The sequence below is a fragment of the Chelonia mydas genome, chromosome 3, assembly GCF_015237465.2.
Source record: "Chelonia mydas isolate rCheMyd1 chromosome 3, rCheMyd1.pri.v2, whole genome shotgun sequence".
NCBI lineage: Eukaryota > Metazoa > Chordata > Testudines > Cheloniidae > Chelonia > Chelonia mydas.
Genome location: NC_057851.1, coordinates 13,776,908 through 13,804,254, shown reverse-complemented (window position 1 = coordinate 13,804,254; position 27,347 = coordinate 13,776,908). Strand labels below are relative to the sequence as shown.

Here is a 27,347-nt window from a genome sequence, read left to right as displayed (position 1 = left end):
GGCATGGAAAACAGAAATGGCCTCAATTTTATATTATTGTGGGAAAAGAAAGTGAGGACATTGGGACAGTACTGAATCTTCCCCTCTCCACTTGCTCTTCAAGCCATATTGTCTATAACAATCACAGTGTATTATCATCTTTCCATACTTTCGGCTGCTTGTGTATTGCTTCAATGTTTTAGTGAGGTGGAGAACATTGTGGCCTGCAGCTAGGCCATCTCAGGCTTTGATCTCGACTTGGATGATAGACCTGCAAGAAGTGGTATTTGTGATTCATCTAAATCTATGACAGTAGTGGGGACATCATCATTTTTCATCCGTAAAAGTGTCTTCAGGGGTAAGAGGCAAGCACGTGGGCAACACTGGTCAAGCTTGTGCAGCTGCTGCTTCTGCTATACCTGTTCTATGGACAAAGAGGGGGCTTAAGTCTTCAGGCCTGTCAGTCCAAAACCTTTGGCCAGCACTAGAAACATGACACTAAAAAAAAAAGCCCGTGCATTGTGTATTAGTGAAAATACACACAATGAACTCAAATGGCGACTTAAAGGAGTTGTGGTGAATGTTTTGTGATGGCTGCAAGCAGCCTTGCATGTTATGAGTTACACACCCATATCAGGTTTCAGGGTGGTAGCATGTTAGTCTGTATCAGCAGAAAGAACGAGGTGGGCTTTAGGCCACAAAAGCTTGTGCTCAAATAAATTTGTTAGTCTCTAAGGTGGCACAAATACTCCCATATCAGAAACAAAGCTAACCCTTCAATGTCTATTATAATGCCATATCTCAATATGTACTTTACTACAAGGTATTTAAACTAAACTAAGAGTCTTCCCAACGCCTCTGAAACCAAATGGGAAAAATACATATTAATTGGGGAATGGAGAAATGTTCTTCAGTCCATCAGTTATATTAGGTTTCATGGAAAGTGCATGATTGCAGAAGGTAAACCAGATGCAGTGTGTGCTGAGTGAAACATGTCCTCCAATTTACATCATTAATGTATCTTAGAGAAACAAGGCCTGGCCTTGCAGTCCACTGAAGTCAGTGGGAGTTTTGCCATCCCCTTCAGAGGGTAGAAGATTGAAGTCATGTTGCTTAAGACAGTGGCCCTCAACCAGGAGTCCGGGGCCCCCTGAGGGGCTGCCATTAGGTTTCAGGGGGTCTGCCAAGCAGAACTAGTGTTAGACTTGGTAGGGCCCAAGGCAGAAAGCTTAAGCCCTGCTGTGCAGGGCTGAAGCCCAGGGCCCTGAGGCCACCACCTGGGGCTGCAGCAGAAGCCTGAGCAACTTAGTTTTATGGGGTGCTCTGTGGTATGGGACCCTGGGCAGTTGCCCTGCTTGCTACTCCTTAACACCAGCCCTGGTGTAGAAAACAGTTGCTGTGGAACAGGTGGGCCATGGAGTTTTTATAGTATGTGTGTGGGGGTGAGGGAGCAGCTCAGAAAGAAAAAAGTTGCAAACCCCTGGCTTAAGAAACCCTGGGCCTGACCTGGAGAGGTTCTGAGCACCTGCAAATCCCAGAGCAATTAATGAATGGTGTGGGTGCTTTGCACGTTCAGGCCCAGGCCCTAAGTGGTTTATATTATATGGCAGATAGTCATGGTGTACACACTTGAACAGCATAGCACAACAGCACTCAACATTGCTAAGGCCATATGATCACATTCCAGCTCACATCTTATTGAATGAAACTGCTCATAACACAGACGTAAAGACCTATCAATGGCAGACACAGCAACTTTCAAACCATGCCCCTGCTGGTCCTTATTTTGTTCTCATTTACAGTGGTAGAAATCCAGAGTAACCTAACTGATTTCAACAGAGTGAAAGAGATAGGAATCAGGCCCCGTTTTTCTAACCTCCACCAGGATGAGAATCCAGCACCCTTTTTATAATATCTCAACGACCTCAGTGTTCATTTAAAATGAAAATTTCCTGACTATGCCAACATATTACCAAATTCATATTTAACCTGTGTTCATCTTCCAGAATACATATTGCTTAAAACATTTTTTTAAACAATGTTTAATATAAAATACAAGTATAAAGTGGAATCTGTGCGTATGTAAAATGTGCTCTTGTTCTGAAAACTACACATCTCCTGGCACTACACAAACTAACCACAGTGGAAAAACATATTCAAATCAGTATATATTGGGTTAAGAAGGGGTTGTTGTAGCAGTCTTTGAAAGCAAGCCAGGGAATATTCTAAATAGGGGACACACTGCATGTTTTAACTGCTGTGATAATTCTGCACAAAGAGATGTGAAGGATCCAGCTCCTTGCCGTAGCATGCCATGTATCACTGAATAAAATTACTGCCATGCAGTCTGTTAGTGAAGGAATGCGTAAACAGGCAATGTAGCCTTGCATCAGTTCCACAAAATGTTGCACAACACAAATGCCTCTCGATGTGTCATTTCCTGCTTGGCCACCAGCCCAGCTCCTGACAGTCAGTCAAAAATAAAAAAAATAAAAAAACCGAAAGAGATTTAAAGCTGTTCTACTCTAAAGCACATTCCACCAACCCCAGACTTACCCCTCCACCCCCACTCCTTGGAAGAAAAGAGAGAGAACTTCCTAAAAGCTGTTATGGTTCTAAGTCTAAGAATCTCAAAAATCTCAATCACTGCTTTGCATTTTATAAGCCAGTCGGCCAAACAGTTAATACCCAGACTGACCAGCTCCTCTTGCTAGCTTGTGCTTGTCTTTTGTAGAGCATACAGACAAAAAGACAATGTTTGCTCATACCTTTCATCACGTGTGTACCTCACAGTCTTCAGCTGCAGATAAATATTCTGCAAGTAAGTGTAATGAAAGTAGAGTTTTTCTCCTACCAATTAATATATACTGAGAGCAGGGCTGACATTAGGGGGTAGCAAGCAGGGTAATTGCCCGGCTCCACGCCACAGGGGGCCCCACGTGACAGGGCTCAAACTTTGGCTTCAGCCTCTCGTAGCAGGGTTCGGGCTTCAGCTTCAGAAAGGTTGCAGAAATCCAATGTGTGAGCAGGTAAGAGAGACGGGGTAGGGGCCTGCTCCTTAGTTTTTGCCCTGAGCCCCAGCAAGTCTAACACCATCCCTGGCTGAAAGCTCAAAATTTCACTTCCATTTGAGTGGATCACAAAATGTAGTCTAGCCATTTGGAGACTACATTTTATAAGGCTGGTACATTAAAGACAGGGGCGGTTACATAACAGAATATGTCAGGTATTTGAGAAGGCACAAATTTGCCCCAAGATCGCTGCCCCATCCACTCTCCAGATTCTATTACCCTGCATGCCATGCTCCGTCCTAATCCAACACAAAGACTGATCAGCAGTGTAGAATTCCCTGAACTGCATTCTGGCTAACTGAGTTAACTAGTCATAAACCAGCTCTTTCCTACAAAGAGACACAGGAAGAGGTTCACCTTTCCCCCATGTAAAAATGGGCAGCTTTTACCAGTTCACCTTCTAGATTCAATCTAACAAGGCAACCTGACACCATTGTCTTAAAATATTTTAAAATAATAACAAAGCAGAGCGAGGTGAAAGCAGCAAGCTTCTACAAGTAGATGTTTAATACAGCTAGACAGAGCTAATATTAAGAGCTTGACTTTCCAAACTGCTGAGCCTCCAAAGCTCCAACTGAAGTCACCAGGTGCTATGAGTGTTCAGCACTCCTTCAGGTCAGGCTCTAAATGATTGCAATATCTGTCAGGGTATTGCTGGAAAACATACAGTGTTTGTTCTCTCGAATCAGCTTGCCAACAGAAGGTCAAAGTACCTTGCCTATCAACACGCCTTACAAATTCAGGATCTAAAGCATGAAGTCATGTCTTAAGATGATAAGCTGGGCAACCCAAGTAAATGACATTCTGTAAAGATGTGCATAATTTTATGTTTACGCTACTTAGGATGAAGGTTCTAATAAGTCATCAGTTGTGTTCCTTTAAAGGGAAGTTTTATAACTGAGATGAATCACAACTGCAAAAGATCAAAGTTAAAAAACATCAATGATGCCATGGGGTACTTTTTAATCTTGTAATGAATGATGATCATGTGCTCTTATGAAGTTGGTCCAACTGCCAATGCCAGATGTGTATATTAAGAAAAGAAGTTGTTTGTGATGTGACAGCCCTGGATTAGCCGCCAGAGAGAGGAAAAATAGGATAACATGCTTCAGACATTTGAGTGAAATGCAGGTCCTGGCAAAGAGGGGTACTGTTTGCTGATACATAACTCATTAAGAAAAATACATCTGCTATCAGAGCCACTTGTTGAACAGAAGTCATTATTGCCCCCAACCACCATAGCTTTCCTCATGCAAGACAGGTGCCAAATGTGCTAATTTATTACATTGATTAATGCAATTACTAAAGAGCAGAAATTAGTGCAGGGACTCTCAGAAGAAAAACACTTCAGTGAAGCTTCTACAGAAGAGTCCATTTTCCAGAGCCGCTCTCTCCCTAAAATTCACATCAATGACGCCCATTCAAAACAACTAGTTAGTCTCTAGCTCTTATGATCCCATATCTTATACATCAGTCCAAAACAACAGAGCTTGCACAAACCAACCAACTCTGAAGATGAGCATCACAAACCAGCCAAACAACATTCCAAACTTAAATTGGCCCTTCTTGGCCACATCTGACTGACTGGAAACGACATACAAGTGGACTCCACCAAAACTACAGGAACTGATTTTCAGAGTTATTGAGCATCCACACTTAAGAGTAGTAGATGCACATCACATCTGAAGATCTGTCCCAAAGAGACAAGAGTAAAAAATTCAAGTTGGTTTTAATAGGATTTCTAAGATATAGCCTGAGGTTTTTTTAATTGCTTATTGTGATGGTGCAGTCCCAGTCTAATTAGATTATTCCTTCCACAGTCTGTGCCATCCCTGCCTATTCAGATGCTACTCTCTATACACTCTTCTCCCTCCACCCCCAAACTCACACTGTCTCCTCTGCTTGGAGATATCCAATTTCATGGATGCATCAACACATGGAAGCAGCCCTTAAATGGATTAGCCAAATTCATTCCTGATGTAACTAACTCCTTTAGCATTACACCAGGGACACATTTAGCCCGAAGTCTCCAAGCAGGTTAGACAGGGCCAGCAGTCACAGGTGAACACAGCATCTTTGGCAAGAATAGAAAATTTACCAAAAGAGAGTAGACAAACAAAACACTCTCTGCAATGAAACCTGAAAGCAGAAAACCTCCAACAAGAGCAGGCAGCACTGGAGGCATCTATGGAAAGAAATGCATAAGAGCAGAGTTGCTTGACTGTTCTCACTTGCTGATCGGGGGAAAATTATGCAGACGGGGCAGGTCTTATGTAAGGCAGAAGACATTTTAAACCGCTTCTCCCAATCTTAGGGGAAGGACCTGCACAATCAGCTGTATCGGCCTGGGAGCCACTTCCACTTGTGTACAACTCTACCTACCTGTACCTTTGCGGTATTTTATGTAAAAACTCCCTATAATCTCCTCAAAGGTCTAGTCTGAATTTGCTGATCAAAGACAAAACAATGAATTGAGATGCTTCCATTAGGAAATATTTTTAATGTGGTTATTCATCAAATAATCCTTAATCTCTACATATAATTTAAATACAGCTAGACCTGGTTAATCCCAATCAATTTGGAAACACTGTTTCTAGCTAGATTAAGAAAAAAATCTAGGACTGGCTCCTCAGTGGTACCTGCACGATGCAAGATTGATTACCAGTTAAATCTGCCAGCCAGACAGATAAACCAAGATGAATTAACCAGGTCTGACTGTATCTATTAGTAGGAGCTATCTATAACAATTACTGGAACATAACCAAACACAACTGTCATAACAAGAAAGCCAGCAATTATTTCAAATAGATTTTTGATAATTAAGGCGTGTGCATGTTATAAAAGGTACAGGGGTGAGTGAAAGTATGTTTTTTTAATTAAACACATTCTCTGTGCTTGGGAAATACACAAAGACAGTGGTGTCAACATGCTAGGGCTTTTATGGTTACTTATTTCGCTCCTTAGCTCCCTGGATCTGTGGTATGTACCCGGTTGAAAATGGACGTTGTGCTAGGAAAATCCAATTTCAGGCGTGACGTGATTAACCAGCGGTCATTGGGCCAGAGGCATTAAGTGTGTAATGGCAAATGAAATCCTGAGCAAAGGAGGAGGCACCACTTTGCATTTCCCCGCATCTACTGAGTCTGATCCTGCATGGCACTGAGAGAGTCTGCTAACTTCTGAGTCTCCTCAGTTTGAAGTCAATGGAATTTGAGGGCACTCAGCACCTTGCTGGATTGGGTCCACTGTCCCAAAATCAAATGATACATGGAAACAGTAGGCCTGATTCTCATTTACACCAAGGCCCCTTTACACCATACTGGCAGTATAAAGGACCGTTAGTGTAAATAAGAATCAGGCCCACTGTTTCTAATGTTCCCATATAATGCCAGAGTGGTGTAAAGGGGCCTCAGTATACATGAAGTCAGGCTCAATATTGCCCTAATTCAGAAGAATTTAAGCACATGCTTAATTTCAAATGTATGAGTAGTGCCACTGAGTTCAATGGAACTACTCACATACTTCAGAGCTAAGCATGTGCTTCAGTATTTTGCTGAATGGGGATCTATGTTTCACAAAGAAATGTATTCCATCTATAAGACTCTATTAAACAACATTAACATTTTACTTTTACAGACTCACTTCAGCAGATATTAGAGCATAAAGAGGGAACATAGTACTTACTCCTTGGCTCTCTTGGTCCATCCACTGTAACTTTTATAGCTCTGTGGTACGTAGCGACTTGCGGGGGGTTCGTAAGGACAGTTATTGTTAAGGTAAAACTCTTCCCTACAGAGAGAACAAAAATAACAAATGAAGAATGACTATAACATGAAAACAGCTATATTCATGGGCAGTAAAGAATAAAAGGCATTTACAATTCTTCCCAGTCACTTCCACAATCATGAAAATTAAAAACACAAACTAATCATAGGAGTTTTCTTCCCCTTCAGTTATACTCTAATATCAGTAATACCATCCAAGTGTTGACAATTTAAGATTTCTTATTTAATATTAGATTGTGACACAAGGATAGAACAAGAGTAATTCACTACTGAGGATAAGCCAAATTCTGCTCTCATTTATATCACTGTAAATCCAAAGCAACTCAGTTAACTTAAATAGAGTTATTTAAGTTTTACTGTGGGGTGACAGAGAGCAGAATTTGTTCCTAATGTTATTTACTTCACATTGTTTTATCATTTTATTTGTTTGACTTCACTACAATAATACCAGGGAAAAAATATACATTCCTCATGGGTGCCATTTAACATTTAGTGTCTCCGTCCTTAATCTGCCTATCATGATATGATGCTATCTTCGTTACTGGAGCAGATGTTTTTCCTTACATATACTCCATCTATTAAATCTTTAAATATCTATCCACTGACAGTGAGAAATTGTTTTTGTATATATAAAATATTTTCTATCACAAATCTGCATTTTAACTTTTCAGTGTTACATTTCATGTAGACGTTGTACACGATGATCTGCAGCCTTTGGCACAATGAAGAACTAAATAAATAAACCAAAAGACTGGATCTCAGCATACATTCTCCCAAGACACTGGCCTCTGTTCTGCAGACTCACTGACAGTTGTAATCAGTCAGATATGCAACGGTTAGTCACGTCAGATAGTCAAAACTGCAAACTCTTTCAAGACAGGAAAAGGTGGGCGTACAACAGTGACTCAATAAAACAGTCAGCAATCTCAGGCCTTATTGCTCATTTAAGCTGCTACTTTACCAGAATCTTAAAACCCTTTTGTTGGTTTTTTTTTTTTTTTTGGCCAGTGACTTTTTTTCCCTCTCGTTGAACTCTGAAGGCATTCAATCAAAACACAAATCTTAAACAATATGTAAGAGCGCAAAACTTAATGCAATCAATTCAAAGCCTAATAGAGAACAGGCTATATATAAAGCCTAATACAGAACAGGTCTTTGGCTGTCAAATCTAGTAATTGGTCTTTCTTTTCAAGCCAAGTCAGACACTTTCAAAACCTGCCTGAGACACACATCATTTACTACCAAGCATACAACTTCAGACGGTCTTGGCCATATTTTTCTAAGAGCAAGCGACAGAGAATGTTCAAGAGAATAGAACTGTCATGTAGAGTAAAATAACTTTCCAGGTGGAACTGTGTTCCAGTTGCGCCCATTTCTCCAACAGACACAGCTGAGAGTGAAGTCTGTGAATTCCAGGCTCTGGCAGCGGGGATGAAAAACCAAAAAGGTCACATTCTGGTAGCAAGCAGCAACAGGAGCATGTGGAAGAAGTTAGCTGCCCTCATCCTTGCTACTCTAGAAAAAGGTAGAGAGAGACCCTTCTGCAGGTCTCTCAAAACTGACATTGCAGAGAAGGGTAACTATAGAGTAATAGCAGGAATTTAACCTATTGCTTACACAAACATTCACCAGTGACATTTCACCCATTTGTACAGGGGTGGCTACTGCTAACATCTGTGGGAGTTTCCAAGTGCATCTATAGACAGAATTTGGTCCTACCATATTATGGTTTTACTAATATGTCAAATAGTCATAAAAGCCTGTCTAGATTAAAAAAAACAACACGATAAAGCACACTGCTTGTGACAGTTCAAAAATTCATTCTACAACCAGACAAGTACTGCAAGGTTTTCTAACCCCAAAATATCTCTGCATAATACAATGGCCAAAAAATACACACTTCATATAAAGGGCTATATTTTGCCTTCTGCCAAGGCCTGTGCGCATGTCTAAATTATCATCCTGCCAAAGCCTAACTACGGGCAGTTGAGCACGTCTAATTTGAAAGGGGGAGAGTTTTCTTTTCCCTACTTGATATTCTTAGCTAAACAGATGCAATAACGTATCAGCATTCAGGAAGTCTCAGCCCTCCAAGTAACCAATTCACTGCTTTTTGTAGTACAAGGGCCCAATCCTCAAGGTGCTAAGCACCCTCTACTTCCAGGGAAGTCTAAGGGGATTGAAGGCATCGGCACCTTTTCAAGATTGGGGCCAAAGTACATTTCAGAGGATTATGTATTTGTGTGGACACTTACGCTTTCCACAGTTAGATTTAATTGATTTTCTGGATATCTTTCATCAGCTGCAAAATATTCTATATACCTTTTTTTAATAGCTTTCTCTGTGCCCTTAAAAATTTAAACTATTTACTTCTGGTAGCTAATGAATAATTATAGTACTCTTTAATGAGCCTCACAGGGTAAGAAATTATTTGGCACTCTTGCTTGAATGTGTCCCCAAACTGTGCATTCTTTGTCATTAACACATGTGAGTGCAACTGACATACTAATGGGCAAGACTGACATATGTTGGAGCCTAAAGCTAACAAGAGAAATTAGCTTGGAAGCAGACTTGGCGACCTGTGGATGTGTTGCATATTTTTTTCATCCAGATGCTAATGTGCTTAATTCAAAATATCAAGACACAAAAAAATTAAGGGCCTGATCCAAAACCTACTGAAGATGGCAGTCATTCCATTGACTCCAATGGACTTTGGAGCAGGCCCCTAAGGATAAGTTAGTGCCCTACAACCTCGCATAAGCAACTCCCACTAATGGGACTTCTGCATACACATTTAGGGCCCAGTGTTAGGGTACTTGTATTTCCCCATCCAAAAAAGTGTCTGTGTTGCCATGGGATAGAAAATAAACAAAACAGTGAAGTGGCAGGTAATCTCTTTTGTTGGATAATATTAAAATGTGCAATCAGAGTATCCCCATTGGATCATGGGAAAGAAGGGAAATGGAGAGAAGGTAAAGAGGTAGGTTGATGATTCAGACTTGATGTTTAAATTTAGAGATACAAAGATCAAAGAGGGAGCTATTTTGACAGATGTAAATGTAAAGTCAGAAACAGGTGTGGATTAGTTTCTTGCCTCTGAAAAATGACTTCTTTACTATTTTATTTTTCCTATCCAACTTCATGCACCCACCAGTATTCTTCTCTGCTCTCTTTGTAGCTTTCTCACGTCTGTTTGCTACTACTGTTTGCTTTCCTGCTATTTTAAGTGGTGTTATAAAAATCTATCATTAATGATAACTCTCTCTCTCTGTTCTGTCTAAGTCTGGAAGACAAGTCTGGACCAATTTCTCCATCCCGCCTCTGGCAGCAGAATGTGGCATTTCAGATCTTCCACCAAGTCCCGGCTGCTTCAAAGGAAAATCCCTACTTTCTTCCGTTAAGATCATAAGAAATATAGGGGGAGGGGGTCAGCTCTGTTTGGACATAATTACACTTCATCAAAAGAAGCTTTCTTCATCTTCCATGCGTGAAAAGTCTGCAAGCAGTTAAGTCTGTCTTTTTTCTTTCTTTTTTTTTTAAATATAAAAATTGCTATTTGGGAAACTAGCCAAAACTCAGAAAGCCAATATAGTAAAACAGTGCACACCCTTTGTTTTTCTTTGAAGTTTCTTAAATAAATATGTTGAGAGTTTGTAAAGTACACTATCACTTTTCCATAGATGTTACCCAGATTGATCAGAGAAAACTTCTTAACCAAAGACTGAAGAACACAAAAGATAAATGAAACTACTTTGGCCAAATTTGAAAAGTGTTCTATATATATATAAAATAAAAATTAAAATATGTGTGTATATGTATATAGTCCCTGATCCTTTAGATACTCTACTTCATTTCCTATGTTTTAATAAAAAAGTATATTTCATAGGTTTCAAATGAGATTCAGAGTGCACAGGTAGTACATCATATGTCAGTTCTTTTTCATCGCTTGTTATGGGATATAACTACTGTACTTTTACTGTAAGGCTGCACTGGTAGTGGAGCCAGAGAACCTTCCGATTTAATCCATCAATGGAAAGACAAAAGCAGACAGCAACTTTTTTTTTTTTTTTTAAAGGAAGTAAGATAAATGAAAGAGAAGAACACCTCATCGTAGAGGGCAGTGAACTCCACTTTTATATCGTATTACCTTTGCCGTAGAGTGGTCCTTTATTATACATAATTTTAAAAAACTTAAAAGCTAAAAAGTACGCATTATTGGCCACATACCTAAAACAAAATCTGCTCACTGGAAACACTTTTAATGGTAACAATGTGCCATCTGATTTGAACTACAGAGGCAGTTGTCAGAGGTTTGACTTTCTCTGATAAACGATCACTCTGTCAAAGCAACTCCTCTACATAGTGTATTATTATAAAATTAGCATTTTTGTTAACTTTGCAACAGAGTGTGTAAACGTTTTTTTTTCCCCCCGGATGACTTTTTAAAAACTAAGTATTACATGAAATAAACAAAAATATTTAGGCTGAATCAGTGACCTGATATAGCAAACCCCTCTAAGGATTCCTTCAGTAAAAACTGACAAGTCAGTTTCCTTCAAGGCATCCTTTCAGTCGTTAACTCAAATTTTAAAGCAGCTGCAAGAATTTTAAAAGGAAATTCTTTTCAATCTTGCCTTGGTAATAAAAGCTTCTTATGACTGGAGTATAGATTTCAGATTAGAGGAAGCTCTTAAGCAGCAAAGAGATAATTTCAGAGCTCTAAATCTTTAGGAAACTAGAAAGTTATATTCTCTACCATTCTGATGTAAGCAATGTGTATTAGCGGTTAAATTTCATTCAAACCAAAAGCCTACAACCAAGGTTTATAAAGTTAAGCAAGCTACAGACACAGAACATAAGATTGCATGTTGCAGCACATGGGGAGCCTGATCCAAAGCATGCTGAAGTCAATGGAAAGCCCTATGGGATTAGGCCCATAAAGTGTATGGCCTATAGCAGGGATCAGCAACTTTTGGCATGCGGCCTGTCAAGGAAATCTGCTGGCGGGCAGGGCCAGTTTGTTTACCTGCAGCGTCCGCAGGTTCGGCCGATCGCAGCCCCCACTGGCTGCGGTTCGCCGTTCCAGGCCAATGGGGGCTGCGGGAAGCGGCATGGGCCAAGGGATGTGCTGGCCGCCACTTCCCACAGCCCTCATTAGCCTGGAACGGCGAACCGCAGCCAGTGGGGGCTGCAGTCGGCCGAACCTGCGGACGCTGCAGGTAAACAAACCGGCCCGGCCCGCCAGCGGATTTCCTTGACAGGCCGCATGCCAAAAGTTGCTGATCCCTGGCCTATAGCTAGAGCCCTACCAAATTCATGGCCATAAAAAATGCGTCACGGACCGGGAAATCTGGTCTCCCCCTGTGAAATCTGCTCTTTTGTGTGCTTTTGCCCTATACGATACAGATTTCATGGTGGAGATTAGCGTTTCTCAGATTGGTGGTCCTGACCCAAAAGGGAGTTGCAGGGGAGTAACAAGGCTATTTTAGAGGACCTGTGGAATTGGCACCCTTCCTTGTGTGCTGCCTTCAGAGCTGGGTGGCCAGAGAGCAATGGCTGCTGACTGAGGGCCCAGCTCTGCAGACAGCAGTGCAGAAGTAAGCGTGGCAATACCATATCATGCCATCCCTATTCTGCGCTGCTGCTGACGGCTGCTCTGTCTTCAGAACTGGATTCCTGGCCAGCAGCTGCCACTCTCCAGATGCCCAGCTCTGACGGCAGCGCCGCCGCCAGCAGCAGCGCAGAAGTAAGGACAGCAGTACCGCAACCACCCCACAATAACCTTGTGAGCCCCCCATACACACAACTCCTTTTTGGGTCAGGACCCCTACAATTACAACACCTGACATTTCAGATTTAAATAGCTGGAATCACTAAATTTATGATTTTTTAAATCATATGACAATGAAATTGACCAAAATGGTCTGTGAATTTGGTAGGGCCCTACTGATAGCACATGTGAGATGCAAAGAACATAACAATAGCTCTTCCTGCTACCAGTTAAGAGGCAGCTTTACTGTTACAGAAGCACATGCATTTTCCTTCTGTCATTACCATGGCCTGAAATTTGTTGTGTGACTTCATGTAACTCAGAACGTGAAACTCTTCACTTCATTCTCCCCTCCCAATATGAGTAAAATATAGAACCAGGTCAGCAAATATTTTTTTTTCAAAATTCAGATGTCATAAAAACAAGCAAAAAATTTCAGGAGTCAGAAAAACCTGGCAAGGCGCACAGACAACAAACTTGGTTTGGACAAATGCTGAAGTTTGCGAACAAAACCAGCATTTATCCCTGTAAATGAAAGGCTGATGGGGATTTATTTGCAGACTAATCAGTATTTCATTGTAGAATCAGTTTGACTTCTCGACTGCATTTGTTATTCATTATACAAATATAAAATGTAACAGCGTACCTCTTCCACTCCTGCCCACAAATCTTAGGTCATTAAACCTGGCCACTTGGTTCTTCATCACAGCAGAAGCGTTCCTCAGCTCTGCAGAATAGTTTTCATCATTTCCAGCCATGACGGTGACCACGGTCCCATCAGGTACTTCTCCTAAAGCCACCACCTGTGACAATGGGGAGACAGCAATAATTCTTGAAATTAGGTTTGAAAATGTTTGTCTTTGTTGCAGTTTACACATATGCATCTTCGGTATTAAGCTCTGCGGTGGTTATTGCTGTCAACTGTGGTCAATAGTCATGAGCCAGCAGAGTAAGGAATAAAGAGTTACATCAAACAGAGAAACATATCATAACGTCTCACTTTCTCATAGTCTAATAGAGGGTCCTTCTTTGTTTTACCGCGTCAGAAACGTTCAGTATCTTTATGGGGAGTATTATGGTTTAATAAATCCTTAAAGTCAACTTTGTTCTTTGCAGCCCATGTGCAGTGGGACAACATGAAATATGGCTCATATCCATAAATCATACATGAGAATGCATTTGAAATGGAAAGTTGGATATTATTATCAGCAGCCATTTCGCTCTGCAATTCTGTTCTATTTAAACTCTTAGACCGGCTCCCACCCCTGTAGTATCTGAGCACCTGCTCATGTCAGATTTCACCAGAGAAACTGGGTCAGGCCCAGGACCGGTTCTAGGCACCAGCAAAGCAAGCACATGCTTGGAGCGGCACAATCCCAGGGGCAGCATTCTGGCCATCCTTTTTGTTTTTTTTTTTTTTGCTTGGGCGCTCACGCTCTCGGAGCTTGGGGCAGCAAATTTTTTGCTTGGGGCTGCAAAAATCCTAGGGCCGGCCCTGGTCAGGCCTAAAGAGTTGGAGGGGAGACCTCCAAATAACATCTAGCTGCAGCGGGGAGTAATGCTGGGGCTTCAGTAAATGGCACACCTCCTTTGGAAGAGTTCTCCAACATTCTGTTATGAGGCCTTCTGCTGCTGGAACTGACATCTCTCAGATACAACATAAAACCAAGAGCCTATCCACCTGTAGCTCTTAAAGATCTCCTAGCACTTGTCTCAAGAGTAGGGTGTGGTTAACACTGGTGTATTGTTCTAATTCTAACTTGGGTGACAACATTATACCACCATAACTTGGCCTTGTATTTCAAATATATATGATATTCTCACTGCTTGTCCTACAGATTGTGTACTGCTGGAGTGGGCTATTAAACAGATACTGCATTTCAGTGCAGCCAGAGATGAGAACAGATTATTATATTCTGTTTTGACAATGTTTTGGGATATAAAAGAGTATTTTTATATTTAAATTAGAACATGAACACTGATTCACTATGAAAGTTTATTTCAACATTACTTCAGATAGGATGCAATGATTCTCCACAACAGTACCAAGCAAATAATTTTCCTAGGCCCTTTACTATAACATTACTAACACCAAATATAAATGTGTTACAAATAGAGTCACAAATTTTGCGCATGAGAGTTTTAAAACTTTTTATAAAAATATTTGGCCTGAGACATTCTAGCTTATGATTCTACTGAACCCTGTCCCTTTACAGTTACTACCATTTGATGGTCAGATATTACTTTTTTTATTATTCATACTACAAAACCAGGCGATGATCAACTCTTTTTTTCTGAAATATACGCTATGACATTTTGTAATCAATTCAGCTTTAAATGTCTTTCCCAAATATGATCATGTCTGAAACTAATAAGTTCAGGTCAAGTCATACCATCAATTAAGTAGAAATACCATAATTAACAGGTCTGAATAAATATGGATGGAATGATATAACCCTGTGTGCTGAACAGCAACAAATATAGTGTCAAATGTATACCAAATTTGAAATATACATTAATTGATAGATTCCATACTAAAAATTATTGCTCTGGTGATCTAAATTGGAGCAAGCATGTAGCAAAGCTGATGCACTGCATATGATGGATTAAATTGATGCTTGTATAATTTTCCGAAGACCACCTAACGTACAAAGGGAGTGTTGCCACTAACTTCAGTGAAGCAGGATTTCACCCCAAAAATTACTGCAAAGTGATTTTAATGTCACTGACACAAGAACATAGGAGTTGACATACTGAATAAGGCCCATGGTCCATCTAGCCCAATATCCTGTCTCTGACAGCTGCCAGAACCAGATACTTCAGAGCAAGGTGCTAGAAACCCCACAATAGGCAGATGTGGAATAATCTGCCCACCTACCCTCTACTAGTCAGAATTTGGTTTAAACCCTGAAGCACGAGGTTTTATATTACTTCTAAAAAAAATTGAAGTTTTGAGTTTTTACTACTACCACTCTGGATATTCTTGTTATCCATATACATGTCCAGTGTAAGTTACAACATATTTTTAAGTATCTTAAAAAACAAAAAAATCCAACACATTACATCCAGAAAAGCAAAAGAAACTCAGAGCAGAGAAGGAAGTGCAAGTCTGTCAAGGGGCCTCAAGATGAGGGAGTGAAATTACTCTGTCCTCAACTCACCTCCTTGTGTCTATGTATGCAGCAAATCAAATATTGGGTAAGATTGATCACAATCTGCCTTGAACCCTTATAATAATGAATAATATAGATTGCTATCTGGACACAATGGCGTGAGCATGAGTAAGATAAAATACTCTTTGAAGGCCCTACTATCTTGAACCCTCTACGTCTTCATTTTCAGTGGGTTTCACTCTGATCCGTAAGTGGGTTTTTATTGTTTTTAAATGTTGTTGTCTATTTAAGTTTAATTTGTCATTTTAAACAGCAGTACAATTTGTGTATGACACTTCTTGCAAGGGTCATAGTGCTGGTGTGCTGCTCATACCTAATATGCACCAACATTATTCTTAATATACAGCATCCTTTGACACACTGTTATGTAATGTCACTGAATATTATTCTTACTAAGAAAAGACACATGGAGCTCTGGGTGCAAACATGAAACTTTGTCTAATAAAACAAAGTTCAAACATACCGCACAAAAGATTTCTCTACTACTGAGTAAGAATAACACATTTACCACTGGCATTTTACGTTTTTTGTAATGAAATATTAATAGGCTATGGCACATTTGTAATGTCACTGTTCTGGCCCATAACTTTACAAAAAAGTCAGAAAGTTAGAAAAATACATATTATTTATACACTTTTTAAATTAAAAATAACTATGTATTAAAAGACTTTTTGTGTAAAGAAGTGAACTTGAGTTGGCAGTTTTTATACCACGTATCAACCTAAAATGATTTAAAATATCTTAGACAGAAAATCAAGGATTATAATGCATTGCAAAAAAAAAGGGCAGTAGTACTAATCATTAAACATAAATAACTAAGAGTAGCTACTCTGTGGGCTGTTTAGCTATTTTTCAAAGATTAATATCTCAGCCATTTAAAAATATTTATTTTCCAAAAGGCACCAATCCATACTAAAATACCTATAAATTCTGGTGGCTAAAAATTAAGCATTTGGGGTTTTTTTTAGCTAGGTCTCAGCAAAAAGGCACATGGAGCCACAAAACACAAATCTTAGAATTTGAAAATGACTTTATCAATGCATGTACTTTTTCGAATAACAATTCATGTCTGGTCTGGCAACCTGTTTGCCCAGTTTCAGTCCCATGGGTTTTGAAATGGCCAAGGTATGTACACTGAAGACTGACGTTATAAATGTGAAGCAAAAATACTACACAATAATATTATGTAGTAAGACTCTTTACATAGTAAAAAGATTGTTTCCAGAAAGAGCTTGTGAACATGCTATTAGCTGTTTTCAAACACTACTATCTCTATCATTTCAATACCTTTGCTTGCAAAAATACTAAAAGGCATTATTCGCATAAAGGAGTCCCAGAATGTAAAACCTCCTATATTACAAATAATGTCTTTTCTTGCCTAGAGTTTGCCAAAAGAGCATCTGAAGCTATTAAAAATATTTTAATGGTCTATAACTTAAAACAGAATAACTGATTTGCACTACTTTTTGTTTAAAAAAATACATCTGGACTCACAATTTATACACCAAGTTCAGCTTGAAGCTATTTAAAACAGCTGAGTTATAAACTCTGAAAACTGGGGGTTAGAGTGAAAATGCTGACAGACCCTTAACTACTGGTGCTACTGGATATAGCTTATATACTGTACATTGATTTTTTTCTTGATTGTTATTATCTTATGTCAACTAATGCTTTTTGCTACTATCAGCATCTTGCAGGACAACAAAGAACATACAAGCCTGATGTAATAACTCTGTCTTTGTGCGTTTCAGTAAGATGCTCCCGAAAGAATTGTCAACTGAGGGACAAATCCTGTTATCCCTACTCAAGTAAGTAGTCCCATTGACTACTATGGAACTACTTGTGAATAACATGAACATGATTTGGCCCCAGTCCCATTGTCCCAATTTCCTTTATATCTTAGCCACCTGAACATTATTAAGCAGCTACAAAGCTATGTTAATAAGTGCATTGTTAACATTCTTCACTATAAAAATAGTTTGCACTAACTTAGTCGTACTACTCAGTACATTAAACAAGAACTCCCTTCACAGCTCATGTAAATATTAATACTCAAATTCAAGTGTCTTACTAGCCAACATGATTTTAAAAAATTATAATCAAAACTAGCACTGTTTATAACATACTTCCTTTCCTACAGTTGATTTATATCTGTTTTTTTAAATTAAAACAGTGGTATGTCCAAAGCCCTTTTTAACTAGAGAATCCTATAACAGAATTATGATATACTTAACACACCATTCAAAATATTATCATCAACGTATTATTTATTGCCAATAAAACTTCAGTTGCCAATTTTTAAAAAGCATGCTGTATGTGAGCTAGTTACTGTACATCCCAGATCTGTATATATATATTGGTTAAAGATAACTGCTACTGCGTTACATTAAGTTATAGTGATATTTTATTTTTTGTTATATATGCATTTGGATTATTTCATCTTGAAATTGTGCAGAGTCACATACCATTTTAATTTATATAGTGAAAAGAAAACTGATAAAATATCTGTTCAAGATAATTATTAAGTAAATGTAATTAGGATTTACAGTACAGTTTTTCATTAGTAAATAAAGGTAATATATACAGAATGTATATATAATGCATGCATATATATTCTCTGTGTAAAAATACAGATGTATGTAAATGTACACATGCTTTATAGCTGAGTGGTGGTGTAAGTGGTCAAAGAACTGCTTGTAGTCAATTTAATATCCCTGACACCTCAATAAACTGGATAAATCTATGCCGGTCTGTCAATAGGTACATGTATGGCCTTTATTACTGTAGTATTTGAATATTATGCATACTGAATAATTTGTCCAATTTAGCTAGTGTGTGCATAAATATATATAGACAGAGAGGAATTGGGAAATGCTCTAAGACATCTTTCCTTTTATCTGGTTTAAATACGATTTTTTGTAACCATATCTTGTGTCATGTTTGGTTCATATTTTTCTCCTAAACTTTTTAATCCAGCAGATGTGATAGTATCCTTTAAAGGTAAGTAAATAAGAAACAGGAGAAGGTGATGCCTGACATTTCAAAAGAAGCCAGAGACAGATATAACTGCAACGTGTAATGCTTACTTCTGTGAACTATAACTTTAATACTCATCTAATCTAACAATGATCAAAATTACAATAAAAGTTGCCTGAAATCTCCTCCTCCTTCCCCCCAACCACCAGTGCCCTCTGAATAAGACTTGCTAAGGAGAAGTGATCTACACCTGATATTTGCCATGGCCCTTTAATGCTTGGCAAAGTTACAGAAAGAGACGATGTTTCTAATGGTTTGTATAGCCTGTTCTCTGCAATCTTTAACAAGTGGGGCCCACAAAGACTACTAATCATTTAACTCTAAGGCAGACTGGGTTCTTACACAACCTTTCCCTGTCATATATGTGAGCTTCAGACAAATGTAGTCTGTTTCTCTGTCTGATATTAAAGCAAGCCATTCAGTTTCCATGTCCGCTTTTCATACGCTTATTTTAACATCAGTTTCATTTACTGATGCTCTTGATTTTTCACTTACAAATATATCCCCCCTTAGTAATGATTACATCTCTATCAGTCAGGAACTACAGCACTCTTAGATAGTTATACTTTGTTCTAGAAAAATACTGATTTCAAACTCTTCTGCTTTTCAACGATTTTCAGGCAGGGTAACTACATTTTGCCATGGATGCTGCAATAGCAGGAGGTTGGAGGGGTTTCGATTTTACACAGGCAGTAATATCCACATTTGCAAAGTTTAGATCTGTTAATTCCGGTGCTGGGTTTTGGACTGACTCAGGTGCTGATGGACAGGCACAGGTGCTTTGGGACAGCCGAGTTACTACTCATTTTACCACTGAAGGAATTGAAAGAAATCTGCAGCGGAAAGTTTGGTGGGAGGGTAAAGGCTTGCTTAAAAGCAGGCACACAAACAACCACCAAATAATCCTTTCTTAACATTAGCAGAGTGTGTGGATGTCGACTGAAAACGAAAAACAACATTCCCGATTTAGATCTGGGTGGTATTTATTATTTAAATAGCGTATGATGTTTCTGATAACTTATGCACTGTCCCCTGTCAAAATGAGCGTCTTCTGGACAGACACTTCCTAACTTGTCCAGCAGGAGAAGTGAAGGGGTACCATCTCCCATTGGGAGGGCACGAGCTCTGTCCCCTCTCCCCACTCTTAGCCCCTTTGTAGATCCCAGTTTTAAAACCTGGATAATTTTTCTACCCCTAGCTTGGGAGGATCTGTTCTCCAGAAGCAGCTGTAAAATAGTGTAACTCCGGGAGGCAGCAACACCTCCCCCTACCTCCTCACATAATGAAATAAAAATAGCTTGTCACTTCGCAAAAAGTAAGTTCAACCTGACACCTAGAGAGACACACCCAAGTGAAAAAGGGGAAAAAAAGTTCCATCAGGAACGTGGATCCTTCTCCTGGTGTCCTTCCTAAATCAACAGTAGGGCACGCACGCACAACACCATCAAACCCTGCTTCGTACCCATTAATACATCAATTAAAATGCCTTTAGACATTGTGAAAGGAAGGGGGCAGACCTCTGGTGCTGAAACAGAGGAGAGGGAACATTTGGAGGAAGCTAAAAGCCACCCTTTCTCCTCTCCCCTTTCTTATGACCCTATACATTGCTTTGGAGATGGGCAAATCCCCCCACCTACTGGAAAGATATTCTGCATCCAGTCTTTCTGTTACTTAGAGGTTACACGGCTCATGTGGTTAGGGGGTGCATTGTTCTTCTGGTTGGCAGTGTATGATGGAGTGAGGCGTTAGCTCCCTTGCCCTGGTAGTGTTGGGGTGTCTGGGATGTCAGTGGAGAAGCGGGTTCAGTGGGTGCTAAGGAGTGGATGACTGTTGTGGGGGGCGGTAATAGGGAGGCATTGTTGGTGGTTAGGAGACGTGGGTATGAATGGAGCGTAGTTAGATGATTCCTACGGTGGTTGAGAGTATGCGCTTGCTAATGGGAGGCGTCAGCCTGTGCATTGCCCCTGTGGTTGGGGGTGCCCGGTCGTTATAGGGGGTGGGTAGCTAGTTGCTGCACTGCCTTGTGGTGAGGGCGGGTGTGGTTGTGAAATGAGAATAAAGGGTTCCTTTTCCTTGTGGCTAGGGGTGTACTGCTAGCCGGGGGGGGGGGTGGCTGTGAGAAGGGAGGTGGCCCTTCGGGTCAGGGGTCTATGCAGTGACCAGAGGAATGACAGGATACGGTGCCCACTCCCCTACTATCTCGGGGGCACGGTTGTTCGTGAGGGACCCCTAAGGGGTGCACAGTCATGGGGGGGGGAACATGGGTGTTAAAGGGGGCAGAGAGAGGACACGCTGCCCTTGGTGCGGGGGTTGTATAAGTGTTCACTGGAGAAGGTGGGGAGCGGGAGGCTAGCCTGGCTCCGGTCGCTAGCGGAGAAGCGGCGGGGAGGCTGCCGGGCACACCGAGCGTAGCGGCGGCCGGGGGGGTGTCTTACCTTGAATGCCACCGGGAGGGTCTTGTTGCAGCGCCAGTGCGAGGGCAGCACGGAGCACAGGAAGTTCGGGCTGTCGGTCCGGACCAGCTCGGCGGGGTGATCGGCGATGATCTCCACCATGGTGCGGTTATCGTGGGGGCGCAGCCGGGGCACGGCCGCCGCCGCCTCTTGCTGCTGCTGCTGCTGGGCTGCCACTACCGGGCTCACTTCGCTCATCTTGCCGGGCTGCAGGCTGCTGGAGGGGGGGCTGAACCTCCGGCTGGTGCTGGGATCTACGGGAATACGCATCACAACAGCCACAAGTTAGCGAGCTGAGGGGGCGGTGGGGGGGTCACTCGAGGAGGCGTGTAGTGGGGGGGTTAAAAAAAGGGGTGAATGGAGAAGTGGAGGGGAGAAGACAGGGGAGGAAAGAGCAGGAGCGGGTTAAATGCAGGAGGGGAAAAATCACAGCTAAAAAAACGGGGGGGTGATGTGGCTGATTTGGGGCGAGTCTGCAGCCTGGAGGAATGGGGGACACAGTGTCTGGCGGTGGGATCCTAGGGCTGTCCCCCTCTTAGCAAAGCCCAGCTGGAAACTGCATGGTCCCGGGTGCTGCAAAAAGAGCTTCTCCTGCTTCCTTCCTTCTTGTTCAGTCTCTCTTGCTCTTTTTTCCTTCCCTCCTTCCAGCCACCGCGTCTTCCCTCAAGTGCTCGGGATTTCCTTCTTTTCTGTCTTTCCTTTTGTCTCTTCTCTTCTCCTTTTGGATTTTTAAAGGTTGCCTGGGAGAGGTAAAGCAGCTACTGATTTCAGCTTCCTGGGTTGCTGCTGTTTGCAGGAGAAGCAGCAGCGAGAAGAGGAGGCTAGGTTTCAACTACTGAGTGGGGGTGCTAAGGGGAATGTCCCGTTTTCCTCCAAGGAAGTCTCCCCCCTCCACAAAAAAATCTTGATCGGAGAAAGTTTAGATGCCAAGTGACTTCTCAGCTTTTCCGATTATTAGTTATTGCTTCAGGAGGGAGAGGGGACCGGGGTGGGGGGTGGGGGTTAAAAAGTTTTGAAGAGTGTCTCTGCAAAGCTGTTTCCCTTCCCCCAAAGCTACTTCAGCCCAAACAAGAAAGTTCCTGGGTTTTTAGCCAGAAACAACAACAACAACAACAACAACCCGTAGTCAAAATACTAATAATTAAAAGAGAAACATTAGGAGGCTGCGTAAAGAGGAGCAGGGCTTTTTTAAAAAGTTCAGACTTCTGATTCCCGGAAAAATAAGAGGGGAGAATAGACACAAACAATTTGTCAGGCTGTTTTCTAAAATACGCTTAAGTAACTTGTTGCAAAAGGGAGCTTGGGTGCACTCCGGTCCCTTTTAATTAAGTGGCGGCGGGGTTCAAGTCCGTTGAGTCGAATAGACTAACAAAAATCTTTTTTTTCTCTTCCCTTGATTAACAACAGCAAAAAACCAAAAAGGTAATTATTTTTTTTCTGAAAAACTGGTTTTAAAAAACTTTCTTTTGAGTCCCAAAAGTTGAGTCGGGGAGGATGAAGGAGCCGAAAAAAAAAATGCCTCCGTTGGTTTTTATTTTTTTTTAATTTTTTTTTTTTGGTCCTAAATGTGGTTTTTGGAGGCTGGGATTTCTAATGATTAGGTTTTTGTGGTTTATATATACAGGACTCTGGCTAAGGCGATCGTTATGCTGATGAGAGTCAGCAGCACGTGGTGTCTCAACCCCGTCCTCATACTTCGGCAGCCTTCAAAATAAATAAAACAATGTGCATCCCCCACAGGAGAAGGAGCTTTGCTTTCCGGCGATCTCCCCCACCCGGGGACAGGACTAGAGGGAATGACAAGACTGTCTCCGATCTGTACTTCTCTCTGGGTTTTTCCATGAACATATTTTTTTGTTTGTTTTGAAAAAAGCCTGGGCTATCTTGTTTGCCTAATAAATAATAATAATACTAATTTATAATTTGGTGCCAAGGATTTTTTTGCTAAGACCCTGTCAATCTAAAGCCTAAAACATTTCCTTTAATAAATGAAAGCTAGAAAAAAAAAAAACCCTTCAGACTATTAAGGTAAAGAGAGTCTGGTTTGTTTTCGCCCTTTAAAAAAAGGCAGATCTTATTAAAAACAATTTACATACCCAATAGTAAAAAAGTGTGAACGCCTCCCAGAGCAGATAACAACCTATCAAAACTCTCCCTCTAATTTACTTCGACGTGCCACTTCCACCTTCTTGTACAAAGTAAGCGCTGTGGGTGGGGGTGGTAGCTGCGCTAAGTGTCGGTGTGGTTTGGGGTGATGGGAGGGGGGCTCCGCTTATGGTGCCTTTTTGCGGCTTTTTCGCATACAATTCTGGGAGCATTTTCAGCACCATAAAACAAATCTTTGGCCTTCCCCTGACGCTTTACCCCCCTTTCCCATGAAAAAACCTGCGTGTACCTAGGTAAATGATCCGAAAGCACATGTGCCTCGACTGAGGTCTTAGGGACCCAAACCACAATGTAGCAAACACTCCGCACTTTAGTCCAGCTGTAGGTTCTGCTGCCGGCTTGTTTTCACAATAGGGTCTGTGGCAACTTTCGAAACCAACCAGCAACACAGCCAACAGCGCATACATAAAATGATCCTCCCTGACAATTAACACAGCATTGAGTTAGTCCCCACTACAACCACCATCGCCTGTTATCTGACCTACATTAAAAAAGGTGAAACTTCCGGAGCTTTGGTCTTTATTTATTTACTTACTTGAAATGAAAATGTTCAAAATAATCTTTTTTTCGGTCACATGGGAGAGCTCTCGCTCTGTATACCGCTAACTGTGGTTTGCAACTCTATGCTCTTGTCTGCAATAGCACACGTCCTTGAAGGAAATGCAGCGCAGGACATGCATTTGTTTATTATTTTCATGCTACCTCTTTTTTTCCCATGGTTAATATGTTTGATAGTAACCCCTAATCACCTGGAAGCGATCTCAGTTTTTTTTTCTCTACTTGTCCAATACGGAGTGGTGGTGGTGGGGAGTTTACTGTTCCTACCTGGAAATATAAGTATGATGGCTACGTGCTCCCAGACTTACCAACAAAATGGGCAAGATCCTGTCCAAAAGGAGAAGTGTGCACAGTTCCCCGAAATGGGGAATTTAACACAGTCTGCAAAGAGCTGAGTGATTTAAATGTTTTCAGAGCTCTCCTTAAATAGAGTTGCAGTACAGTAAAATATTGTTAAATAGTAATTTTTGGTACTATGTTTATTGTTGTGCTTTTTAACACCTTCCCTTTAGAATGGGGGATAACATTTTCCATTAGGTAGAGAATACAGGTGTTGGGCAGAAAAGAAAAAGTTAACAGGAACCTTATGTTTCCAAGTACAGAATTAATTTGACAGTAATTATTTCAGTATTTTTTTTAAATAAGAAGATACATTTCCTCTTTTAATTAGTCATATCAGTATTTTTGCAGTTGCCTTCCTCCATACTAAAATTTAAAAAGTTAATTAGGATAAATCAAAAAAAGTTATAGGAAGTAACCAGCGAAAGGTCACTTAAAATAGTCTATAGTTATTTAAATTTTTTCACTGACCACCCTAATAAAGTTTCAGGTACCTGGCACAGCTGATTTTTAGTCTCCTTACAAAAATGTCTTTCTGCTTAACTTTTACACATTTAACAGGAACTTGCTAAAGCCTGGAACAGATCACAACTCAGAGCACTAGAATTTTATGGAAACGGTTATGGACACTTTAATAAAACTACCCATAATGTTTATGGACCAGCATAAAGGCTGTCTGGGATTCTTTTTATATGTCCTTTATGCTATGTTCTGAATTATATGAAACTTTGGCTTGGATTTGGCTGAAAGACACTTGGGCAGTTGTTCTCAAACTTTTGTATTGGTGACCCCTTTCACACAGCAAGTCTCTGAGTGTGACCCCCTCCTTATAAATTAAAAACACATTTTTTAATATTTAACACTATTATAAATGCTGGAGATGAAGAAGGGTTTGGGGGTGGAGGCTGACAGCTCACGACCCCCCATGTAATAACCTCGCGACCCTCTGAGGGGTCACGACCCCCAGTTTGAGAACCCTTGAACTTGGGGCAATCCTACCCTCCAGCTTTCTTCCGCGTCCACTTCAGAAGTACTCAAAATTTTAGCATAGGTTGAAAAGTGAATCACATTTTAAGAGGTTAGAGAGCCATAGGAGTTTAGAGAAAAAAATATATGTTTTTTAAATTATGTATTAAAAAAACCTCCAGACCCACTGTATAAAATAAGATTTTAATGATCTGTGATTGCTGCAAAAGCAACTTTGATGGTCTTTTAGCTGTTTTACTTTTAACTGTGTTACAAATACAGCTGTACTATATGGAAGCATTTTGCTAGAAAACAACATATTTTAAGTGGCATAGTATCTATTTAATTTAAAATTGGTAAAATTTGGACCCAGTAATCTCTGGATCCATCAATAATCTCCTGGTATAATAAACATTATCTGATCAAGGTAGAAAATAATTGATAAATGCTGAATGTTTCTGTACTGAATGATGTTTCATAAAAATATTTGTTTTGATGCTAGTTTGCTTGACCGGAATGTGCTGTAATCATGATACATATTGAACCTCTTATAACCTTCTCTATATGAGTACATAGTCTTGATGGAAAACAGAATAAATGAATGTGTTTAACAGATTTATTATTGTATCAGATATTTTGTGAGTCATTATAGCAATGTCAGCAATTACTACTATAGTTAAGGACTTGCCAGTATTTTCTTTCCAAATTTCACCTTCCAGGAGTTTCTAACTCACTCATGAAAATACACATCAGGCTGAAATGTGGTGTGAAATTAGGGTAGTCCTGATCCCACTGATCGTCAATTCCCAAACTTCTATAGACTTCAGTGGGAGCACGATGAGGCCCAATGTCTCATGGCAACACTTTGCTTTCATCTTGGTTACAAATTGACTACTCGTCCGGCTATTCTTTGCACTTAAAAGTATGTCAGGTAGAGTGCCTCAGAACTTAGACTTCTGTTTGATAGATTTGGTTGATTCATTGTTTACTGTGCTAATGAGCACAGATTTCCGAAGTACAAACACAATATTACAAGAGTACATAGACTCCTTCAGTCTCTTTATTTTAGCTATCATGTCCCTGACCCATTGATTTATGACTGAAATGCAAGAAAATTCTATGCTATCCTGAAATGTGCTGTAAGCATTTTATATCTCAGCACCGTACACTGTTTGTATAGTGTTTACAGTTTCTGGCAGTACAGTAGACTGTCAAGTCTGAAAGACAGACTAGAAAATGACGATAGAAAGCAACAATTGATTGACATCTATAACATTATTGTTTCACACATTATTTTCTATTGGTAGGAAGAGACGACTGTTAGTTGGGACTCTTGGGTTCTATTCAGGGATTGCCATTTACTCACTGTGTGACCTGAGCAACTGGCAAGTCACTTAACATCTCTGTGCTTCAGTTTACCCCTGCACAGAATTGGGATAACAATAGTTACTTCACCACCCAAGTGAGTTATTTAAGTCTCACAACACCCAGTTGTGAGACGTAAATCATTATTGTCATGAATCAGAGTAGCAGCCATGTTAGTCTGTATTCACAAAAAGAAAAGGAGTACTTGCGGCACCTTAGAGACTAACAAATTTATTTGAGCATAAGCTTTCATGAGCTACAGCTTATGCTCAAATAAATTTGTTAGTCTCTAAGGTGCCACAAGTACTCCTTTTCTTATTGTCATGAAGTCATTTGAAATCCAAAGATGAAAGGGGCTTTGTTAGTGCAAAGTATTATTAGTAAGTTTTCTTTGTTGATAATAATAAACCAGCTGCATCAATAATGAAAAATATTGGGATCTTACTCCTGCTGGCTTTATTAGGCTCAGTTGTTCTCTGAAAGTTTGAACAGAATAGATGTTGGCTTCTCAACAGCTCCAAAATGCACATAAACTGAAAAAAATGTAGATAATTGTCAAAGACTGGGTTCCCGTCCCCCACCCCCAGTTTGTTTTCTGCTTGTTCAGAAGAGGGTTGTTGCAAACCTAGGTTTCAATCCTGGTTTAGGATCCACTAGGTGCCCTCCTGGAGTTCCCTTTTTTTCAA

At 40.4% G+C, this 27,347-nt stretch overlaps 1 protein-coding gene and 1 long non-coding RNA gene across 7 annotated transcripts in view; one reads left to right on the top strand and one right to left on the bottom strand.

Moving 5' to 3' along the window:
* RUNX2 (RUNX family transcription factor 2) overlaps nt 1–27,347 on the bottom strand; it is a 212,034-nt gene that overhangs the window by 105,691 nt on the left and 78,996 nt on the right. For 5 of the 6 annotated variants that reach the window (XM_037893904.2, XM_027824170.3, XM_027824168.3 and 2 more), the window contains exons 1-3: nt 21,250–21,537; nt 13,252–13,408; nt 6,735–6,839 (exon numbers count right to left, since the gene is read on the bottom strand). In XM_037893904.2, coding sequence (XP_037749832.1) covers nt 6,735–6,839; nt 13,252–13,408; nt 21,250–21,537 — 550 coding nt within the window. Of the gene's footprint in view, nt 1–6,734; nt 6,840–13,251; nt 13,409–21,249; nt 21,538–27,347 lie in introns of those variants that run through there. The other variant, XM_037893906.2, reaches the window with a different exon arrangement.
* LOC114019946 lies at nt 21,425–23,183 on the top strand. The gene is made up of 3 exons (XR_005224545.2): nt 21,425–21,551; nt 22,675–22,689; nt 22,892–23,183. It is a non-coding gene; the product is annotated as an uncharacterized LOC114019946 (long non-coding RNA).